Source organism: Poeciliopsis prolifica, unplaced genomic scaffold (assembly GCF_027474105.1).
Source record: "Poeciliopsis prolifica strain line A6 unplaced genomic scaffold, Auburn_PproV2 SCAFFOLD040, whole genome shotgun sequence".
NCBI classification, from domain to species: domain Eukaryota; kingdom Metazoa; phylum Chordata; class Actinopteri; order Cyprinodontiformes; family Poeciliidae; genus Poeciliopsis; species Poeciliopsis prolifica.
The window spans coordinates 302460-324946 of NW_026562415.1; the positions used below are offsets into that span (position 1 = coordinate 302460).

At 37.8% G+C, this 22487-nt stretch overlaps 1 protein-coding gene across 8 annotated transcripts in view; it reads left to right on the plus strand.

Annotated features, from left to right (window-relative positions):
• Positions 1-22487, plus strand: part of anks1b (ankyrin repeat and sterile alpha motif domain containing 1B) — a 177196-nt gene that overhangs the window by 109744 nt on the left and 44965 nt on the right. For 7 of the 8 annotated variants that reach the window (XM_055054854.1, XM_055054853.1, XM_055054852.1 and 4 more), the window contains exons 14-19: positions 1148-1770; positions 3007-3129; positions 4905-4974; positions 8288-8394; positions 16812-16910; positions 18651-18803. In XM_055054854.1, the coding sequence (XP_054910829.1) occupies positions 1148-1770; positions 3007-3129; positions 4905-4974; positions 8288-8394; positions 16812-16910; positions 18651-18803 (1175 nt within the window). Of the gene's footprint in view, positions 1-1147; positions 1771-3006; positions 3130-4904; positions 4975-7482; positions 8395-16811; positions 16911-18650; positions 18804-22487 lie in introns of those variants that run through there. The other variant, XM_055054860.1, reaches the window with a different exon arrangement.

Sequence of the window (22487 nt, forward strand, 5' to 3'; positions counted from 1 at the left end):
GTTCCTGTTGGAAATGACATTTTGAGTCCAACTAACACTTCAGGCCTGGTTAACGGTGGGCTGTTTATGGATGTTCTTTGTGCTTTTCAAACACAGCAGATAGCACAGTGGTGCAGTGAAAACGCAACACTCACACTTGAAATGAAGTGGCTCTCTGTTCAAGGACTAACATCATTATTGTTCCATTTAATCACCGTTGGTTAAGTTTGTCACTCTGCTGGGGATTTCTCAGAAAAACCGTCCGGCTTCGTTTTGACTTATAAAGATGTAATTGCATGAGGCAGCTTCTAGAGTTATATTCAGTTTGTGCAATTCTTTATTTAAACTATTTGAACTCTGACCCCACAATGCACAAAAACATCTGTTAAATAATCCATTTGCTACTCTCTAATAGCCTGAATATGCCATGTGATACTATAAGTCTTTGGAATTTATTTATTGTTCTTATTAAGATTTATATATGTCAAAAGTGCCAAAGTAATATAGGAAACAAGTGCTGTACACAGTTTTAGCTACGCTCAGTTAATAGAAGGGAATTTCAAATTTAAATTTTTATTATTTTTACTTCCACTTGGGTTTCTACTGCTTCCTAAAACAGCTCAGGTGCTTAAAAAACAGTAAGTTAATGTTTTTTTGGTGTGTGGAAAATGTAACATTTCAAAAACCTCTTTGATCGTTGAGTCACAATTGACTGGCTCTGCACAATGGCTGCTGGAAAGATCAGGTGTTTCGTTGTTGATTTAACCGTTTAGAAACCACTTGCTGCATTCTTGTTGGTTGTGCAAGAGCATCTACTCATGCCTTTTCAAAGAATTATGGTTGCATAATTGCATACATTTTGCAAATGTTGATTTAGAGTTGTGGCCAGGAGCAGCTTATTTGGATTCAAAGAGACCAGAGATCCAGTAACACCTCATTCTGAAAGTATGAGCACACTAAAATCTTATGATCAAAGAATGATTTTGTGCAAAAAATGTGATGAATCTGTTGTAAAAACCTATCCTCACTTGTTCAATGAAAATCACTTTTTCAATAAATCAGTTCCGTGTTAATTCATATAGGCATGTTCAAACTGTAGGCAGAAGATGGTTATCAGCTGTGACTTCCAGGCATAATAGTAATTTGGTTTCCTGTGTTTTTTCTGCAGACGACGGGATCTACCAGCGAGACCCGCCCCCTCTCTGCTCTTCCTCCAGTTCAAGTCGTCTCGTTGGGGAAAACAGAAAAAGTCTCGTCCCAGAGGAGTTCGCAGGCCTCCTTCATGGATCCTCTCCGGCTTGTGAGCCGCCGGATACGCCTTATCACCTTTACAGCCCCAAGCACTTTAAATACGCTTCTTCAGAGGTGCAGGGCAGCGTGCTGCAGACTCCCGAGTTCAGCATTGTGATCGGCGGCGGAGCCTGTCAGGGTTTCTCTAGAACTGAGAACAAATCCTCTCCCCAAAGGTCCCACAAGCCGCAGGTCGTTTACCGAACCATCTTCCACACCCGGGTAAATCAAGACCAGCTTCAGCACAAGAACTGTGAACAAGCGGGCCTGCCTGGTGGATGGTCGACGCTAAACCACCCTTCCTCTTGTTCCCTGGGACAAAACGGAGACGTAGCAGAGCTTCAGGGGAAGCAGGTGGGGGGCGAGGCCAGGGACGGCTACGAAGAGAGAGCCTGCACCCTGGGGAGGATGAGATCCGTCCCACGCAGCGTGTTGGACCTGCAGCTCTCCAAGTCTCTGTCCAAGTCCGATTCCAACCTGGTGGCTGTGTCCCCCATTCAGGTGAGAGTTTTTTATTGTTTTATATTTTTTCTCTGTTCAGTCTCAGTTACAATAATCATGTCTACTCCTGTTAAAATGTCAAGTCAGGCAATCGTCTCATATCTTGTAAATCTAATATGACATATTTCCCCTACAAAAGGGATTTGCTAAACTTCCAATGGGATATCCATCAGCAGAAGAAATTAAATCCCACCAAGAGCCTGATAAGAGCACTGAAGAAATGACACCTCTGCTAATCACCAGTATTCTTCAAATGTTTGGACTGCGAAGAAGTATTACCTGACAGAAACAAAGAAAACATTCCTTCATCACTAAAATCTCCCAAAGGATACGGACCAGTGTCTCCTCCAGCATAGCAGTCACAAATCAGTTGAGATTTGAAATAAATATTTGAATTCAGAACCATTTTTCTACAAACATTTAGTTTCCAAAACAAAAGGAATGTTCTGCATCACCAAAACACCACCGTATCCACAGAAAAGCACGGTAGCGGCAGCATTTTTTAACGCTAGTATATAATGCTGCAATGCTGATGTGGAGCATTCCTTAGAAAGAAACTTTTTAAACTACTTACTGCAGTTTGATCACTAGAATTAATTGGAATTGGATTTTTAGTTTTCACAGTCAGTAAGTTTAATCATGACTTCACCAGAAGAAAGTGAAAGTTGTGAAAGTCATAACAACTGTTAGTTTCAGTTTAAATTACCAGATTGTTGCAGATTTTGTGTATTTTTCACTTAAATTGTGACTCCGCATTAAAAACATGACATTTGAAAAGGGGTGCTAACTCTTTCCAGATGCACAGTATGTGAAACTTTAAGGCTACCGCAAAAGTTTTAATAATATTTTATCATTTGTGTCCTATTTAAAGAGAAAGAAAGTTCCTGTTTGGTGCGTTTTCAACTATTCAGAATATTCATGTGTATAAATTAGTTTCTATGATGTGGCTTCAGAAACTGAGTTCAGCCAATGAAATAACTCAAGAATCTGGGCCACAGTGTTCCAGTGGCTGGTGCTTCGTTTGAGATTTGTTTAATTCAGCCTAAATAAATTATAAACTACAGAAAATGCATATTCCATTTGATGAAAATAAAGCTATTAGTAATGAAATCCTTTTTTTTTTTAGAATTTTAAGCTCAAAGATGTTTTGAAATTTTTTTTTGCAAGTCATAGGTTATATGTGAAAGCATTCATGTATTTATTTATTTTTTTTTAAATGTGTTGTATGTTCCTCAGGAGGAATACAGCTGGGGTTCTGGGTCCCGGGCCCAGGGGCCAGGAACGCCCGGCTCCAGAGAGGGAGCCAGCCCTGAGAAACGACTGGAGCGGACGCCGTCCTTCACCGCCGAGTGGGAGGAGGTGAGATGATGCAGACCGCTTAAGATCTGGAGTATCTAATCAATGGCGATATTAAAGGAGAATGAAGATGCAGATCAGTGGCTGTGCTGCGACTCGTGTATTCTTGCTATAAAATTGATTAAAGCAAATCAGCATTTGGTCTCTGCAGGAGGGAAAACTGCAGCCTCAGCACCGCAGCATCACTTTCCTTTGAAACCTTCTCAACTTCTACCGTGCTGATATACCGTGTTCCCACTCTGATGTTTGAAAGTAGTTTGATTTGTGGAGAGGTAAAGGTCAGGAGGTCAAGGCTGCTGTGTTTTAGTTCATGTTACTCAAGCTACTTTTTTAAAAGAGGGATAACTTAGAGAAATATTCAGATATTAAGAAACCTTTTTTTAAGGAATGCAATGCAACAAAATATGCAGATCTAATCATATAAATAACCTGGACTATTTTTAAAATGATGCTAATGATGTGAGTGAAAGCCCATTAGTGTATGCTGTGCCACATTTGCATGTACATGTTCATTAATTACCCAAAGCAACTCCTGACTTGCTGTCTTGATGAATTACCATCAGTGTTTTTTTGTTTTTTTTCTATTTATGGTAACAATTCGTGTCTAATTTAATGTTATTTAAGGGAAAACACAAAGCAGCAGATGAAAAGAGTTGCATCATTGCCAAGAGACGAGTCACAAAAACTTTTCAGGATTCAAGCAGATTTAATTTTTGATTCAAATTTGGTATTTGTACATCATGTAGCGCTAATTACTTAAGTTATTTGTTCATAATTATCACCACTTAGGCATACACTGTCAGGAAGTTCTCATGGTGTTCAGATGTAAGTTAATCATTCAAAGAAAATAAAAACAGAATAATATCCACATCTCAAATTAAATTAATTTGTTGAGAAGAAATTTTCCGACTGAAATAGTGCTACAGACAGAAGATGTTTCCTTAAGGTTTTAGGCTAAATGTATGTAACAACCCTGCAACAAACACCGTTCTCAGTAAGACCGGTGTTTTGAAACTTTGACATGATTAAATATAAAAGTTTCAGTAGCATCTCGTCCGTCCTTAAACTCATCTGCGTTGGGGTCTTTGGCAGTGCCATTTTATTTATCCTCAAATAGGGTTTGCTTCACAATCCTCTTGCGGCTTGGTTTGTCCGTGTTGGTTTCGTCCCTTGTTCTAGATGAGTTTTTCCTTCCGTTTAACTTTCCATCAATGTGCTGTGAAAAACCAGCTTCTTTATCCGTGACATCAGGTGGCTTACCTTCCTTGTGTGAGGATTTAAGTGACTGTTAGCTGGACAACCGGGAAGTCAGCCACGATCTTCACGTTCATGACATGGAGATAATATAACATTTCTGTACTGGAAATTTGTTGCTATTACTGTTTTCAGAAAAAAAACTGTTTTTTAAGTCTTAGACATATATTATTTCTTGTGTAACGAATCTGATTAATTAGCTTGTTGGGATGTGATTGTGATCACTGCCTGTGAGACTCTGTGGATGGCGGCTCTGCTGCCTGGTTGACAAATGAGCAGGTTGTACAGTTGAGTGGTTAGCAGCATGTCCACTGTGCTGCAGCCAGCAGTCACTCTTCCTCTCTTCATCTTGGTTCAGCTGTCTGAAAGTTTCCGGCTGACACTCAGCATCCCGGCTGCTGTAAGGATCACATTATGTGACGCATGAATCCAGAAATAGAAATTATTCCTGGGAAATAACTTTTCACCCTATTAATATGTACTGTACACATTGCTCCCTCTCTGTCTGTTTCCCGTCTGTTCAGATTGATAAGATTATGAGCTCCATCGGCGCGGGGATCGGCAGCGGATTGGACGTCAAGGAGGTTACCTCAGGTAAACGCCATCCAGTGTGTCGAGTGTGGGTGACGTGAAGAATAAATCCTGGTGGAATTAGCAGGGTAGGATGATGCATGCAAATTTCAGATTGATACCTGAAATATATCAACTGTCACCACATTCCCTAAAGTTGAGCAGATATTTAGTTAAACCATCATATAGTTTTGCAGATCAGCAGAAGAACCAGGCATCTGTAAATACTAAAATAAATAGATGAGTTTGTGTTTTAAATCCAATAAAACCAGAAAGCTTGATGACTGGGCTCGACAGCACAGGCACAATATTTCAATAGTGTTTGAATACTATAGAAATGCAGCAAGTTCAGATAAATACAGAAAAAAATATTTGAAGAAAAAGAGCTCTTTTATCACATACCAGAGCCAGTGTAATCGAAACAGATTATAAAAACAGAGAGGAATACACTGACATAAAATTGAATTAAAAAAAATCAGCTTACTTAAAAGTTAATGGGAGCTGAATTTGATCTTATTTATAGTTTCTCTCAAGGTTTTTACTGTAGTAATATTCACACAGACGTTCTCTCAAATGCTCACTTTCATACGCCGATGTGCAGCTTGATGAAAGCAGAAAAATGTGAGGGAAAAAAACCCCAAACAAATTAATAAAAAGAAGGGCTTGCACTGAATTTTTCTTGGTGCAGTCATCTGAAAAATAGGTTTATTTTTACCTAAAAGCAACTTGACTCTCCTCATTTTATTATTTCCTAAAATGTTCAGGATGTTCCTGTAAATTACAAGCAAACTTTTGAGCTTTTGAAGTCTCAACAACTCATGGTTCAGTATAATTATTTCTACTCAGTCAACTAATAAGGGGTGACGACAACACAAAAAAAGTTGTTTTTTATCTTCACAGTTTTATCTTTATATAACTCATCTGCTTTAAAGTGTAGAAAATGTGACTTTTTCATAAAATGTTGAGTGTCTATTTGAAGTGTTTTTTTTTTTTTATGAATTCATCCACTCGCAAATGCTCTTTGTTTTTATTTCAGTGCCTCTAATACTAATAGGAGTATCGCTTGAATTTTGCAAATTTGTTGCTCGTTTTTATAAAACAATGGAAGTTTTAACGGGACGGTCATGAGTAAAAACAGGTGAATATGCCAAATTCTTAGTGGGTTCTTAGTTTAAGTGGGAAAAGTGGGCGTAGTGAACTTTCACAAAATTATTTCTCCAAATCTCTCAAAGCCCACACATTTTAGAAAAACCTACACTTTGCCTCAGTTTAAATGCCAGTAGTATTGATGAGAGGTGCAAATAAAGGAGAAACGTTTGCTTTGTGACACATCAGTGTTTTTGTAGAAAGTAAAATAAGATGGGAATTTTTCTGTGTACTTTAAATGCAAAACATCTTCTCCCTCATGCAGTTATTATATAATAAACTGTCATGAATCCATCACAGCTAAATAAGCTTGGATTCCTCATGAAGGTGAACAATAAGTGAAATAATTTGCAGATATCTTTTGAAATAAATGATTAGAAATAGAAATTCATTTCTATGATTTTCCCCTTTTAAATTTGGATCCATGTTTTTATAATTTTTTCTTTAAAAATCTAAATATAAAGTTCGTTGACTAAAATACAGTGCAGACATCTGCAGTCGCCTTAATGGATGCCTCAAAGATTTGTTAAAGAACACAGCAGGAAGAAGGAATATTAAAAGGGTTTAACAAAGGGTTAAAATCTGCACTAAATCTGAAAAATAGTTGAATCCTGTAGGAATCTATTCAGAGTTTAAGGGAAGAAAAATACAAAGCAGTTCTGACTAAAATCTGTTGTCACCGTCAAGCAGGACAAACCTAAATACACAAATCAAATACACAATTCAAACTGGATGAATATGTCAGACCAAAACATATTCATCCAGAAGAATGGCCAAGTCAAAGTCCAGTCATCAAAATAATTGAAAATATGACTTTCAAATTGATGTTCTGCATCTACTCTGAATGACTTTGAGCTATTTTGCAAAGAAAAATGGATCAAATTGTCTAGATGTGCAAAGATGGAAGAAAAAATCTGCAACTGTAATGCAGTAAAAATGATTTTAATGCATTTCCAGATCACAATTTGTTTTTCATAACAAATTAAATTACAAAAAAATTAAGTCTGTAGTTGGAACATGAAAGCAATTATTTAAGGATCTGAATAGTTTAAAAATGTATATCCCTAAAGTACAATTTTCCTCCACCTGCACGCCTGATTTCTCCTCCAGTGATGATCTGTTTTCTGCATTCAGCTCCTCTTGCCTGTATTAACTTCCACATCCCTCCACCTCCTGATCCCCCCATTCTTCTCTTGCTTTTTTCTCTTCTTCTGCTCTTTCATCCATCAATGCAAAGCCGTTTTAACCGTGGTTACGGTAGCCAGAAATCCGGTCTGTGCCAAAGCAGCTCCACCTTCCCACCAATGCTGCTCACACATGCAAACATGCATATGCAGGACAGCATGTATTCACTCAGGATTTCATATGTGTGTGTGTGTGTGTGTGTGTGTGTGTGTGTGTGTGTGGGAGGGATTCTGGCTTAAAGACAAAAGAAGCTGCAACTGTTGTGGCTGTTATCAACGGAGTGAGGCAGATATACATACAGCAGCAGAGACGGCAGGCAGGGTGTCGATCGCCGCTGAGGGAAGATAGAGACCAGAGGGAAGTTGGTGAGGAGGGGGGGAGGCAGAGCTGAGAAAAAAGGAGAGAGAGGGAGAAAGAGAGAGGAGGCTGCAGAAGCATACAGATGAGAGTGGGAGTACTTGATAAAGAGAAATCTACAACGCAGCAGCTCTCTCTCTCTTTCTCTCTGCGCGCGCACTCACACACCGGCTCAGGGCGAGCGAGCGCAACAGCTGAAGTGAGAGCGGCGGCGGCTGCACTTCGCACGGCGACAGACTCGGATCTACACTTGGCCTGATCTCTGGCAGGATTTACCTCCGCAGGAACGGATACAACTTTCAGTTCCTCCCTCCGCCTCCCGAACGCCTCTGGCTGGATTCTGAGAACATCTGGACATCGGCACTTTACCTGCCTGGCTTCCCTGCATGCTGACCCCATCATGCCCCTTGCCTAGCCTCTTCCCTCCCCCCCTTTCACCCACTCCCCTCCCTCCATCCCCCTCTGAATCCCCCTCCCCTGTAATCGTCCTCGCCAACAGACTCGTCCGAAAGCATGGCGGGCTCCTTCGACAGCCACTTTGCTCGCCATAACATGATGTGGCAGTGCCAGCTGTCTCAGCCGGACTGCCGCTGCTACCGCGTGGACGGCTACTCCCTACTGAAGCGTTTACCCCTCCACCCCCTCATAGGTCCCCGCTGCCCGCTGCAGTCCGTCGGACAATGGTTGGACTCCATCGGTCTGGTCCAGTATGAGAACCACCTGCTGGCTAACGGATTTGACAACGTCCAGTTCATGGTGAGTGTTTTTATGATTTAAATTTCATTCAGAATATTTTGATGAATGGGGATCATTTTATTTTGATTGCATGTTTTTGCATCATCTGGATGTTTATATTTCCTTCTTTTGTGATTCTTTTCGTCTCTATTTGTCTGTCCTTTCTTGTAATCACTGCTGCCTCTCCCCACTGATGCCATGTGAAGTCCCTCCTACGCACAGAAATCCTTCAACATATCTTCACCAGCAGCTCTAACTGCACACATCACAGAATCAGGACGCATTCATTGTAGTTTTTGCTGAGATTTTGTGGTTCCAACCACCTGTAGCTTGTGGGTATGAGAGTGGACTGATCCTCTCAGTTTGCTCCGGCGATCCCGTGCTGTGTCGTAGGAAAGGATCATGTTTGGCTCACTTTTCATCAGAAAACGATGTGCACCCATAAGGGAGGCTGAACAATGAAGTTGGAAATGAGGAGAAACGGGGAGGGCTGGGGAGATGCGATGAAGTTAAACTGGGAGAAACTGCAGCAAAGGCAGAAAGACACAAAGCGCAGGGATGCTGACTGTATGAGTTTCCCACCGCGCTGGAGCCAACTTTAAAAATTCAACTAGTTTGACTTTTTATTTCCGTTTGACGTAAACTAATTCCCAGTTGCTGTCTCTGTTATGAGAACAAACAAAAGGTATCTGATATTTTTGCATGTGTTCTGGTCCTCCACTCTGAGTGACCTGCATCTGTTACTGTGGCAACCGCATAGAGAAATCCAACTTTGGTTTGGTTAGTGTTCATCTGTTTGTTTTAGCTCCAATCTACAAGAGACTGTTGATTGGATATAATTTTCTTATGTTATATATGCGTTTCAGACCTTTAGCTTCCTCTTCCTCTGAACTTTCAACTCTCCACCTTTGGACTAATTTACAATCATATTTTGTAACTTGTCTTGCAGACTCCTAGCCTTTCTTCTACAGGTGGTCATAAAGTTTTAGAGTCAGGCAGTGAGAGATTAAGCGCTATATAATAACATTTTACTTTTTTCTAAATAAGACAAAGTGATTTTTAAACTCTCTGCAGCATCTATTATTAATATGCATGATTTGCATGGTTAATGCTGTTTACTGTGAACAGAAATCTTTGATTTGAATCCACTTTGGAATAAAAAGTTTTACCTTTAAGTTATAGACAGCAGAGCTACAGCTAACGTTTAACGTAACATCTGCTAATAAAAATTGCATGATCTTTGCTGCTGCTTGAGTAACTTTGCTATTCTACATCTTGATGATTTGTTGTAATAGCAAAATGTTTTTGAACCGTTTGTGCGTTAACATGAAAACGTAATTTTAGGAGACTCTAAACATTTCTTGCATGGATTTTAGTGAAAAGTTTGTCGTCATATACTAATTATTAGTGATTAAATGACTTCTTCTGTTTCAATACATTTATTTTAGATGACCTATATTTTATAAAGAAAAATGTTACATTTGTCTCAAGTTCTTTAAATTATGCCTCTCAATTAGGAAAATGTGTATGAAAAATAGTGCAAATTTAACCATGTTTATAGGAGACCTTTACCAAGAATGTCTCCAAAATTTGATTCAATTGTAATTCAAGAACATGGAGCTAATTTGTTTTTTAACATTTTTTTCTAGTTTATTCAGTTAATTTTCAACTGTTGTTGAATAAGTGTGTATGTTTAAAACCTATGGATATTAACACAATGTCTTCAATATATTTTAGCTGTTTTTTGTGGTGTTACTATAGCTTAATCTGATTCTTTAGAACATGTGTCAAACTCAAGGCCCGGGGGCCAAATGTGGCCCGCCGTAGCTTCTTATGTGGTCCTTTAAACTCCAAATTACACCAAGTCCCTCCAGTTTTTTAACAAATCTGGTAAATTCACACAAAATAAACACATTTCCACCTTTTTTCAAATTTTCAGGCAAATTTTTCTCAAAATTGGCCAAAAACTTTTGGTTTAAGTGACTGCTGCCTCCTTCATGTCAAGTTATAGTCCGTCATCAAAATGGCGATTAATAAAAAGCCATGTTTAACATCATACCTTATCACAAATATAGAAATTCCTTCCAAATATTTCTAAATTAGCGCCACAAAATCTATCATTTTGATTCCAATAAACCCCCACGAAAACAATCACAAAGTCCTGGATGTGAAAAGATGTTCAATATTATTTAATTTTTAAGAAACCTTTACTGAATTCTGAAACAAACCGCTCTATTGATATTTTATCAATAATTTGAATTTATCAGTACAATCTGGCACAACAAGCTCTTTAAGAACATCCAGATTTTTGATATGGACCAAAATGAAGTGAGTTTACATTCCTGCTTTAGAATATGTTGTTAGGAATAATCACTCCAGCTGCTATTAACATCACACTGGAATGTATTTTCATTCAATAAATTTGTATATATGACTGATTCGCTCCTTAATATGCAGCAGGTGACAGACATTATTTGTAGATTAATGGAGATTTGGAGATTTTGTTCACCTGCTGTTGTTGCTTCTGAGGTATAGAAAATGTTCTAAATAGGTTTATTACAGTAGATATAGTGACTTCAAAGATTTCCTCCTGAGTGGCACCGCTTTTGGGATTAAAGACTTTCTTCCTGGAGAGCCTTTTTGTCATTTTCATGACTAAAAATGCCAACAAGCCTATTCTGTTGCTTAAAATCAAAATTACTCCCTCATTTGCACTGCAGTGAGATATCAGTAATTCAGGACATCCTTTATTATTGACTGCATCTCCTTTTAAGTGAGCTTAGGGTCAAATTCATTTTGTCGCAACACAGTGCTGGGTATTTAAGATAAACGCCAAGTTCAAACCCCAAAAGTCAACAGATGTAAAAGTCCAAGCTGCTTGTCCTCTATTTCAGGGACAGTTCAAGTTCATCTGTAGACCTGATTGCTTTTGCAAATGAATTTGACCTCAATTTTCATCTGTTTCTCTGTATGAATAGAAAGCATGTTATGCTGGAGTGCACATGTAAATGAGCACAGCGATCCAATCTACCATTAGGGTCTTCTGCTAAAGGGGGCCGTTAAAGTGGGTGTGTCTGAGCACTTGGACCAGCCAGTGAGGCTGGATTGATGGTCAAATAAAAAAGGAGTGGACAGTATTGACTGCATTTCTTCTGAAGGACACGAGATAATGGCCAATCTGAAATGATGTCACTGTAGAAACGCCTGACATCAAGCAAAAGGATGTTGTGTGTAAAAATCAGATATACTAAAACACTAAAGCTTTTTGTTTGGCTTCACCAATTTAAATGCCCATCTTGTACACAGTCTTTGCTACTTCATTCCTTTATGATTCTATAAATATTTCCTTTAGTGGCTCAATTTGCTCTCAACAGTTTATAGGAAGGCTCATAAAAATGTCCATGTGTGTTGTATGTCTTTCCATCATGCTGCTATCAAATAAATGAAACTAATGCCAGAAAAACCTTTGATTTATTATTTATTTTATTTTCTTAGAGCTGCATATATTATCAACTGATCCTTGCTTGAAATGGGACAAAATGTGCAATTTAAAAAAACTAAAATTGTATCCCTTTGATACATTTTGAGTTTCTAGGAGTGCAGAAAACTTGTAATTTAGTCTCTTCTGGTAATTTGTATATTCCTGTTAGATCATATTTTCTGAATGCACTTAGGTTTTACATTTTTTGAACAATTCATAACTCAATCCTACAGTGTCAAAACCTCTTCAAATTGGAAATGTTCCCCAAAAGAAAGTAACATATTTAGGTAAAAAGAACTGGAACTGGTTGTTTTGTAACATGTAAAAAATGAACCATGAGGATAGATAATCATTTTAGACACTGCAAACATAAATACTGTATTCCTTAACATTTAATGATTAAATGCAATTAAAGACTAAAAGAAAAGTCAACTTTTTTTACATAAATATAATTTACAAGATTAATGTTATGATGCTTGAACCAAACTTAAAACTTTGTGGATTTTAATCTCTTTCAATTCAAAGAAAGAATCAAAGAAAATTGAAACTACATTTAAAAGAAAATTATATAAATGAGGAATAAAATCTTGCTATAAATTTGATATGATAAAAAAGAAAATCTTACTAAATATTTTATTTGCATTATTTTATCACAGTCCCTGATTTATTGTTTTATTGCTTTTATAAATTATTCTTCATTAAAAAATCATGGCTGCTGACTTGAAGTGGGTGAATATTTATGCTGTCACTTCTGTTATGTTATATATTTTTGTTTTACTGTCATTATTTTTGTAGAAATGTGTTTTCATTTTTCATCATAGGGTTTTGTTTGAATTTTTATAAAAGTCAAATTTTGTTGATAATGATTGATCTGAAGATGTTAAAACAACCAAAGAAGTGAATACTTTTTATAGTGCTGTATTTGATTAAAAAAACGTCATTTTGTAAGCAAGGCAGACATTCTTGAAAGCAAACATTGAATAAATAAACTAGAAGAAAAGAGAACCCTGAATTCATGATGATGGAAGTCATAAGTTTCCTGTGGTTTAGCGCTCTGCAAATGTGCCTGATTTTAAATTGCTGTTATCAGAGAATTTGTTGACCTAAAATTAGAAAAATTAGAAAGAAAATCTGATCTAGAAGCATGTTTTCCACTCCTGAGAACTACTCCAGGAATGGACGGAGCTAATGTAAAGACAGAGGAGCAAAGTGGACAAAATAGGTTTGATCAAGAAAGGAAACCCTCAGTATCTTCATCTCTCCGCATCAGGACCCCAGCAGGGAGCAATTAGTCATGCCTTTGAAGATCCACTTTCCACCGCAGCATCCCGATCCCCAACAATTTACTCTGCTCTCGCTCCGAGAGTCATTACTCTGCTGTGAAGTTGTAGCATGGTGACTCCACCTCTATTAATCAGCCTGGGAGCTGATCTGTGAGCTGCTCTCCTCTCAGGAGCCGACGCGCAGGAGCGCAGGAGCGCAGGAGCGCGAAGCCGGCGCAATAAGTTCAGCTGCAAAATGAGCCCAATCAGCTGTTGCTGTTGGTTACTTAGTTTGGTTTCAGACTAGGGGAGCCCTGGAGATCAATTTGGATTCATTTTTTTCCCTGAGAACGTACTTTGGCTTTAAAGGATCATTGATGTGTGCAAATACTTTAAAGTATTTGCACACAAGGAAAGTTTTTGAAATGTTTCCACCTCTTCATCACTCTCTAAAAGATCAAAACAAAAACTTTTCTTTCTACTATTCCAGCAAATGGTTGGTTGAAAAAGTGGCGTCAGGTATTTGGTGTAAAACATGTGGCTTAGTGGTAGAAAACCCGAACACATTACTAATTTTTAAATAGATCATTTGGTTTTATGTTTGCTTCAGAAATCACCGCTTTTAAAAGTTTTTATTGCAGAAACGAGTGGTGCTGTCATCCATCTCTTTATCCAGAATATTATTACTGTTTCTACAGCAAGTAGCATCAGATGACAGTTTCTGGAAGTAACTGTTTAAAAATACCTACAGATTCACATTTAAATACATAAACTCCAAACTTTGCATGTTTTATAATTGTAGAATCTTAAGACAGTTGGAGTGATGTGCTTATATATATATATATTGAACTGTTGAAATGCTAAACCACAATTTTCATGAGAATTTTTTCCTTTTTTTTCAGGTAGAGATATATGTTGTATATTCTGATTGGTTTGATGTTTGTCTGTTTTTTTTTGGTGACGTTTACATCGTCATCATCCTCGTCTAAATGATCATCATTCCACATATTCAGCTTGCATTCTCCTGACGTAACTTCAGAGTTTTGATCTTTTCATTTCAAGACAAAAAGAGTCCAAACTTCTGCTCTCCAATATTTTATTACAATTTTTCTTCCCACATGCCACCACTGACATCCAGATGGTTTCATCTGTTTTCTTGATCATGACAGCTTGTCAAACTATGCAGATCTTGTTAAAGTAAACATGCAGCATTTACAGTTTTGTATGTTTCCATACACTGTGAATGTGAAGTTGCTGAAATTTCACATGCTAAATATCTTAACAAGCATTTTCCAATCAAGTTGTTCATCTTTTATGCAAAGTAGTCCATCGTTTTTTATGTTTGTGTTTTAAACAGTTTAAATGTGCGCTTTGGATCATTGTCCTGTTGGATGACCAAGTTGTGTCTAAGATTTAATAATCATATAAATATAATCATCATTTTGGTCATTTTAATAAACCATCAAAAGTAAAAAAAAAAAATCTGAAAATGCCTGAGATTGAGAGTGATCTTTTTATTTCAAAAGTAAACTTTAAGTGGATTTACTTTAAACGTTTTTTTCATGTTTTCAATGATTTTTGAAGTCAAATCTAATGGTTGCATCCCTGACCAGGGTGCAGACAGTTTAAGAGTTACTGGTGGGCGGATTCCCCTCAGGCTGCTCTCCGTTTCTCCCTGGATCTGTCTTTTAATCATCATCGTCCTTTTTCCTGATGATGTTTCCTTGGCAGATTTGTCTGGTCTGATGCAGTCTGCGCTGACTCCTGTAATTATGAGTGTGAACCCCTCTCTTCCTCTCCGGAGGGGGCGGGACTGATAGCTCTCTCATGGCTTCCTGCTGCAGTAATTAAAGGTGAACGCTGCAGGAGACCCATACAGACTCTGGTGTTAGTTTGATTTAAATATCACATCGTTTAAGTATCGTCATTCGTTGTAATCTGGTTTATTTGGAGCCATACTGTCTTAGAAAAGTGGACTTTATTGTTTTGCCTTTTTAATAGCTGATCTTAATGTTGTTTAATGTACTAAATTTAAAGCTATTCTGCATCAGGGGTGTCCAAAGTCCAACAGGTGGTTGATGCAGATGCATAAAAATATTACCAACAAATTAACATTTTCTGTGATGGCATATATTAAGTATAACATAAAATATTTTGTTTTCTTTTTAATTTTATAAATAGAGCAGCATCTATCAACTGACATCTACTTAAAAACAAACTTTAGAGACCTCAAATCTGCTTTTGTTTAATTTATGACACCAGCAAGGTTTTTAAAGAGCTTATTGCTGAGAATAAATTGAAAGTTTTTCTTTTAATAATGATTCAAACTTCACTTTCCAACAAAAAAAAATATTGATCACCACTGTTCAGCATAATTAAGAATTAAACGTAGCAATAAAAGAAATGTAATTACTTTGTAATATACTGGACCTGTTTCGTGTGAAAAGTGTTACTTTGAGGTAGTTCTTGCAGTGGTTCTGATTAGGTTTTAAGTATTGCTTTATAAATTTATGTTTTCATTTTTGAAAAGTGTTATTAGAAAAACCTAAACGGAGTCACAAGTTGTTGATCTGGTATAGAACTTATAATTAGGATTGATTGATGGATTTGTTGATTAATCTTTAACAGTAACTCATAAGTTTATGCAGCAGAAACGTTTCGTTTTTTCCCGAAATTATTCATGCTCATACAGAGTGGATAGATGTCAATGTTAATTATGCTAATCAGAGTTGGATGTATGTCCATACTTTAACTAGACCATTTTAACCGATTGATAGACTTTTTTATGAACCTTTGATAAAAATCCAGCATGGGTTTTTAGCTACAAGCCAGTGGCTCAGTTTTTACCAGGTGTGCACGTAATGGCTCGTCAACGGATGTTTTTCCCCTACCAGACAGGTGAGGATCTGCCTCACCTGTGTGCTGAGCTTCTTGGTTTTCACGATGCCGTTTGTTCATTTTCCATAACAAACCTCTGAGGCTTTCACAGAACAGCTGGATTTATTCTTTACTCTTCACTGATTCTATCTTCTGAATGCAATTAGTTTCTGAATTCGATTTATCATGACCTCCTGGTGACGGAGCTACACCAGAAATCCATCACTGCCTCCTGACAAGTTCTTCAGCACAACTATGAGATGTTTCTTGTATCGGTTGTAGTAATAAAATACCAGATGTTAACTGAAACATATTCATGTTCTACATCAGTCGGCTTTTAACCGGAACTTGATAATTTAATTAAGTACATTTAAAATATTATTTGAATGTACATTTAGGAAATCGGCTAAAAATACTTTTGCAGAGACAGTTTAACCTGTTACAATTTAAGAAAAATATGGGTTACTTTCTAACCCTGTAATGCCTAAATTAGCCATCTTTAGATGGATTTAATATATCAAATCTGTTTTTGTTGAGGAATTTGTGATTATGCAGGGAAGAAGTTGTCTCTCAAAGCAAATTAAACAGGAACTCTTTCATTTATCTGGCTGCCAGGCAGAAACAGTTGCAGGGTTCTCTAAAGATTCGTCCGGCTCCCTAAAAACCAAAACAACAGCTGGTGTTTGTTTCATTTTGGATATGTTGAGGCATAAATAAAGCTGTTTTGGTTTAATTTTGCCAGATAACTCTGTTATGAGGATCAAATGGTCAGCTGCAGTGACTGTAACTCTTTATTTTAATCTGTTTTTGTTTTACAGGGAAGCAATGTGGTGGAGGACCAAGACCTACTGGAAATAGGGATCCTGAACTCTGCCCACAGACAGCGCCTCCTGCAGGCCATTCGGCTGCTGCCCAGGGTCAGTTCAACTTATACTGAACAGAAAATGTCATAAAGCTTCATGATCCATCCTGAAAGTTAGTTTTTATTTTCAAGTTTGTCTTTGTTCCCATTCATTGGTGACATTCTTTTATCCATTCTTCAACCTGAAACGTTGCATGTATCTCCATGTACTGGAGATACATTTCTTGAACAAATAATGTCCTTAGATTTATCTTTTGCTGTATCAACTACGTACGTAATTTTGTATTAATGTGCGTTAATACAAAAATTCAACAATGTGGATTTTACAGCTTCTTTTTGGCTTTCAGAAACCTTTAGATAAATATTTGAGGTTCTGAAACTGGTTCGCTTTCTTTCACATTTCAACAAACAAAATAAATCAATCAGACTGTTAGGCAATGGTTCTTCTGTTTACTGGACCCACAATCACAGCTTAATGATGAGCTACAACTCAATATCATGTTAGTACCAGATGATAAATATTCCACACATATCTGTAGGCATATAAGAAGTATTTAGTGGTTGGATTTGTGTTTTTGTAGCTAAAATAAATTGCAATTACAAAATGAATTTAGGCAGCAAGATGTTAATGAAGGTAGAACAGAATCACCAGCAGGTGTCAGCCTTTTTATGATTGTTTCAAAAGTTTTATTCGCAATCATGAGCTAAAGAAATCCAACCACTGAGCATGAATCTAAAAAAGACTCAGAAAATGTAGCTTTAGCTAAATAGTCGCTCACTATTCAGACTGACAGAACAGTCAATAACAACCAGCTCTGACAGGCTTGGATTGTCTTTTTAAGCAAAAGCTAATAAAATGAGCCTGGAATGGAATGAAATGTCGTTGCTGAAGGCCAAAAATAACGTTGTTACTGCAATAAATGAACACAGTCACATGCAAAGAAGGAAAAAGGAGTTGAAGGAGTCTGAAGTGAGAGATGAACTTAGATCTCCAGTCAGCATTTTCTCTCCTCTCACTCACTAAACTTTTCCAAACAGCACCGAAGATGAAACCTTTTAACTCGGAGACGTGCAGACGCACACATCCTAAACATAAGGTGGAGGTTGTGGGAAGCGTGTTTGAAGCAAAACAAACTCTGGGGCTGTTTGGGCTGTCAAAATAAAGGTGAATGAATTATTAATTATCCGTTCCACTCCAAGTGTTTCCCTCTGCACGGTAACCCCCTGCTGTTACTGTCACATTCAGACCTGTACCAAAAATGAAGCTTGTTTACTTGGTTTTACTATAAAAATATAGTCGCACTCACAGAGACGTCTTGCGTTTTCCTGGTGGATGTTTGGACGTTTGTAGCACAAAGCAGAAAAGGTTTAATTTTTAAAAAATATTCCGCACAGAATAAATATGTGAACCTTCGGGATTATTATTTTGAACAGCAGAATTTCCTTTTTCATTAAATCTAAGGTCAAATGAACAGAATAACGTGTTTAGTCACAATTCATTATCTTTGCTATATAAGTGGCTTGATGGCAGTTTTATACTGATTTTATTTTTTACTAAAGTGACGGAAGAAACTCTGCAGGCTCCTGTCACAAAGTTTGCAGCACTGAGGGAAAACAAAAGCTCGAAATGTGTTTTCATCAGAATATTTTAAATTGGGCATATTGCCATTTGTATTCAGCTGCTAAATATATACAATGAGGTTGAAATTTACCCATCACCTAAAAATATCCAATAAAATTTTTGACACAGCTGTAGAAAGGTTGTTTTCCTTCCTAAAATGTGATTTGTGTTCAGGTGCGACCGGTGGGCTACGATGGCAACAACCCCACGTCGGTGGCCGAGTGGCTAGAGTCTCTGGAGCTCGGCGACTACACAAAGTCTTTTCTCGTCAACGGCTACACGTCCATGGAGCTGGTCAAAAAGATCTGGGAGATTGAGTTGATCAATGTAAGTGTCACAGCTACCTCAGCAGTGCTGAAAATGTCTCCCACATATTGGGCTTTTATGGAAAAAGGGCATAAGAACAGCAGTTAATCTGCACTGGTCCTGCTGCATCAACAAAAGTCAATCCAAAGCTATAAATAATCCAAAATAAAGCAAAGGCGCTCAGTCTTTCAGTGATATAAAAGCTGCAAACCTCAGCTTTAAGGGAAATGAAGTTTTACAGTTACTATCAGAAGGTCGCATGCACTCAACATGGACCTCAGCCTGTTACATGAACAGGTGGAATGATAATAGTACAATACATAACTGTAATTTAATGGAAAGAAATGGATTTATTATGGATTTCTCTACTTCAGAAATCAAGCTGTGCACAGAGACCTAAATGTAACTTGAGCTCTTACTCACTGACTTATGTTACAAACTTTAACAAACCCTTAGTATCATTACAGTCTGATAGTTTATTGGTCTTCTTATTAGAAATTGTAGTTCTGACTAGTTTTCTGACACAATCCTGGCTTTTCAGCATCGTGGACAAAAGTTTAACAGTTTTGAGGTTGGTGCCTTTAAAAAGGCTTAGTGTCAGTGGAGCAGGAAATAATCTATAGGAACGACCTCAGTGGTCAAAGGGGTCAAAAAGTACCGCTTCGTCATTGTTCCACTCTCCACAGCCACTGGCAAAGAAACAGCCCATAATGCTGCTACTACCATGTCTGGTAGTGGAATCTTAAGCTTCATTATTTTGCTCTTTCTCTCTCCTGATGAGAAAACCCGACTTGCCAATGTGGGCAAGTTGCACATTTCAACTACAATGCTGCAGATGCTTCAGCTTGTCTCATGAAAAATGTGAACTCCTGAATCCTGACATGTAAAATATAAATCCATCAACAATTATTTCTATTTATATTGCTTGAACCAACATTGCAATGTACACTTTTGTGCAAACGCTGATATTCTTTAACATCAGGTGTTTTGTTCACTTCAGATATTTATCAATCTTTTCCGTAGAAGTTTAGATAAAGTCTTTCACTTTGGCAACAGGGTGAATTTGTGTCCTGTAGTTGATAAACTGTCCGTCAGCATCAGTCCCTGTTGGCGTTCGTTAACCTGAGCTGATGTGAAGATTACCTGAACGCCCACTGGGCTTTTCTCATTACTGGGCTGCGTGTGCTGACGATGCAGACAGAGTGTGTTGCTGTTCTGGTTCTGTGGCGTTTTGCTGCTCCATCGTTAACCTCGCTCCTCTTGTGAATGTTAGCGCGACTGCTGATAGCGACGCTTGTTGCCTGAGTTCTGATGATGCAGTCGCCGTTTGTTATTCGCTTTCGACGACGCAAAATCTCTACTGGAGCTGTGATTTACAGCGACTTGATCCCGTCTGACTGACGGGGGCTTTTGATGCCGACTGTTTAACCAAATCATGCTGGATTGCAGGGGGCCGCCTGTTCGGCTGATTTGACTGGGAAAGATGGAAAGCAGAGAGAAGTGGTGTTTTTTCTCCTTCCCAGCAGTGGATAAAGTGATGAGTGATCAGCTGGAGGAGGTAGAGAGGGAGTTATATAAGCATGTGGGATGCAAGATGTTTCATCAAACTGGGGATACCGCCCACTCACTGCACTGCTGCTGCTGTTTCTGCTCCTCTGAATGTGACATAGGAAATGTGTTAATACATCCTCATGTTTATGTGATAACAATCTCCTTCCTTAAACATGAAATCAGCTCCACATTGGACACGCATGAGCTGTAAATTCTGTATGCACTGTTTTATATAAATGTTTTATAACAGGATTGCATCCGTTCTGGTTGGTGTTCTGCAGCTAGGGGGCGCACAAGTACGCAGCATGGAGTAAAGAAAAGTCTGAATCTGCAGTTTTGAAATCGATTTTAAGCCTAAATGTTTTCACAGTAAAGAGAAAGTTTTGTGTTGTAGGATTTATTGAAATCAGCTCATTTAAACTAACTTCTTTGTCATCACCTTCCCATAATGATAGCCGAAGTCTTTTGTTTTTGTTTTTGTTTTTTTGGGGGGCCAAAATTGATTTTTACATTACCTTTAGGGGGAAAAAAGTAGGATATTATTTTCAGACGGTGACAATATTCGGTGTTTCATCATCATATCTTAGAATAATATGGTTTTGGTTGGAGTTTCAGACGTTTTTAGCCCATTATGGACAAATGGATGGATGAATGAATGGATGGACAGATAAGGAGAAACGCCTCTTTTAAGCCAAAATTATTAGAAATTAGAGGGAGTAAATAAATGTATTGTCATTTATTTACTCCCTCTAATTTCTTTTTTTGCTATTTCCAAGACCCCAAAACCTTGAAAATACCAAAATCAAATTCTGGACTTTTGCAGAGGAACCCTGTAGATGGTTTTACTTTGTGTGTAAAGGTCTGTGGGATTAATTTGAGAAATGTTCTTGATTAAAAAGATGCATTTAGTTTTCTAGAATGTGTAATAAACAGATGGTACTAATTTAAAGTGCCCCTTTTGTATTTTGCATTGTTTCTTGACTTAACTTATAAAGATCAAGACAAATTTGGCTGATTTTAATAACATGTCCTCTGATCTCTCCCATTTTAGAAAAAAAAGCATCTTGTTTTATTTCCCAGAAAACAGAATTAGTCTGATAATCTTAAAAGAAATGTTGAGTTTCAAAAATAAGAGAAGAATCCAGAATTAAACATGTTGACAGTTCGATGGTAGGACATTGTAAACAGGAAAATTTCCATCAGAAAGAGACTCTTTCCTCCAGCTTTGTTTGCAGCCCACTCTTTAATCTATCCTCGTCTAAGTGGACTCATCACTGCATTAAAAATAGTCTGTCTCCAAGCTACCACACAGTTCAGCACTGAGAAGATAAAGCTTCTAGTTCTTAATGCAACTTAAGGAATTCTTAATTTATCAAAAGTTTGTTGCAGAATTTTAAGCTAAATGTTTCAAAAAAATCTAAAAATGCACACCCATATGTACTGCATATTTAGTTTTTTAGGAGGACAGAGTGGCCTGTTCTTGCTGGTTTTCAGTGAGTGAATATGAAAGCACAATGTAACTGGAGGAGTCTCTGGGGTCGCAGGGAGGTGGCGGCTCTACCTGAAAGAGATGCTGCAGAGAGATGTTGGCAGGACGCAAGATGAGATAAAAAACTAATTTGAGAAATTGTTTGCCAGAACAGACAGAAAAAAGAGAATAAATCCTAAAAAAAAGTGAATTTATCTCCTGGTTTTATGTAATTGCCAAGGGCAACAGATGATGCTGCCTGCGCAGAGACAAGAGAGGACGCGGTTGATGGAGCCAGAGCACAGCTCAGTGTTCACATACGTGCAGCCCTGCAGTTTGGGGGATTAGGTTTAAAATGCTGCCTGATCCCACACACACTCAGACAACACAGTGCAGAGGGAGACGGTGCACACACACCTCTCACCTTTCAGATTATCAATCATCTCCAGGCTGACCTCACAGCCGAAGCTGCCAGAAGGATTACTGTTGGAATATTAATGCCTCCACTGATTGTTGACATTTATTTAAAAAAAACTTTAATTGTTTTCACAAAACTCAAAAGTATTTGTCACATTTATAATGGGGAAGAAAAAAAATCTTTTAACTATGCATTTATTACTGCATACAGAACAAATACAAATATTTATTTAAGTCAGTAAATAACCCGGCTCTAATTAAGACATTAG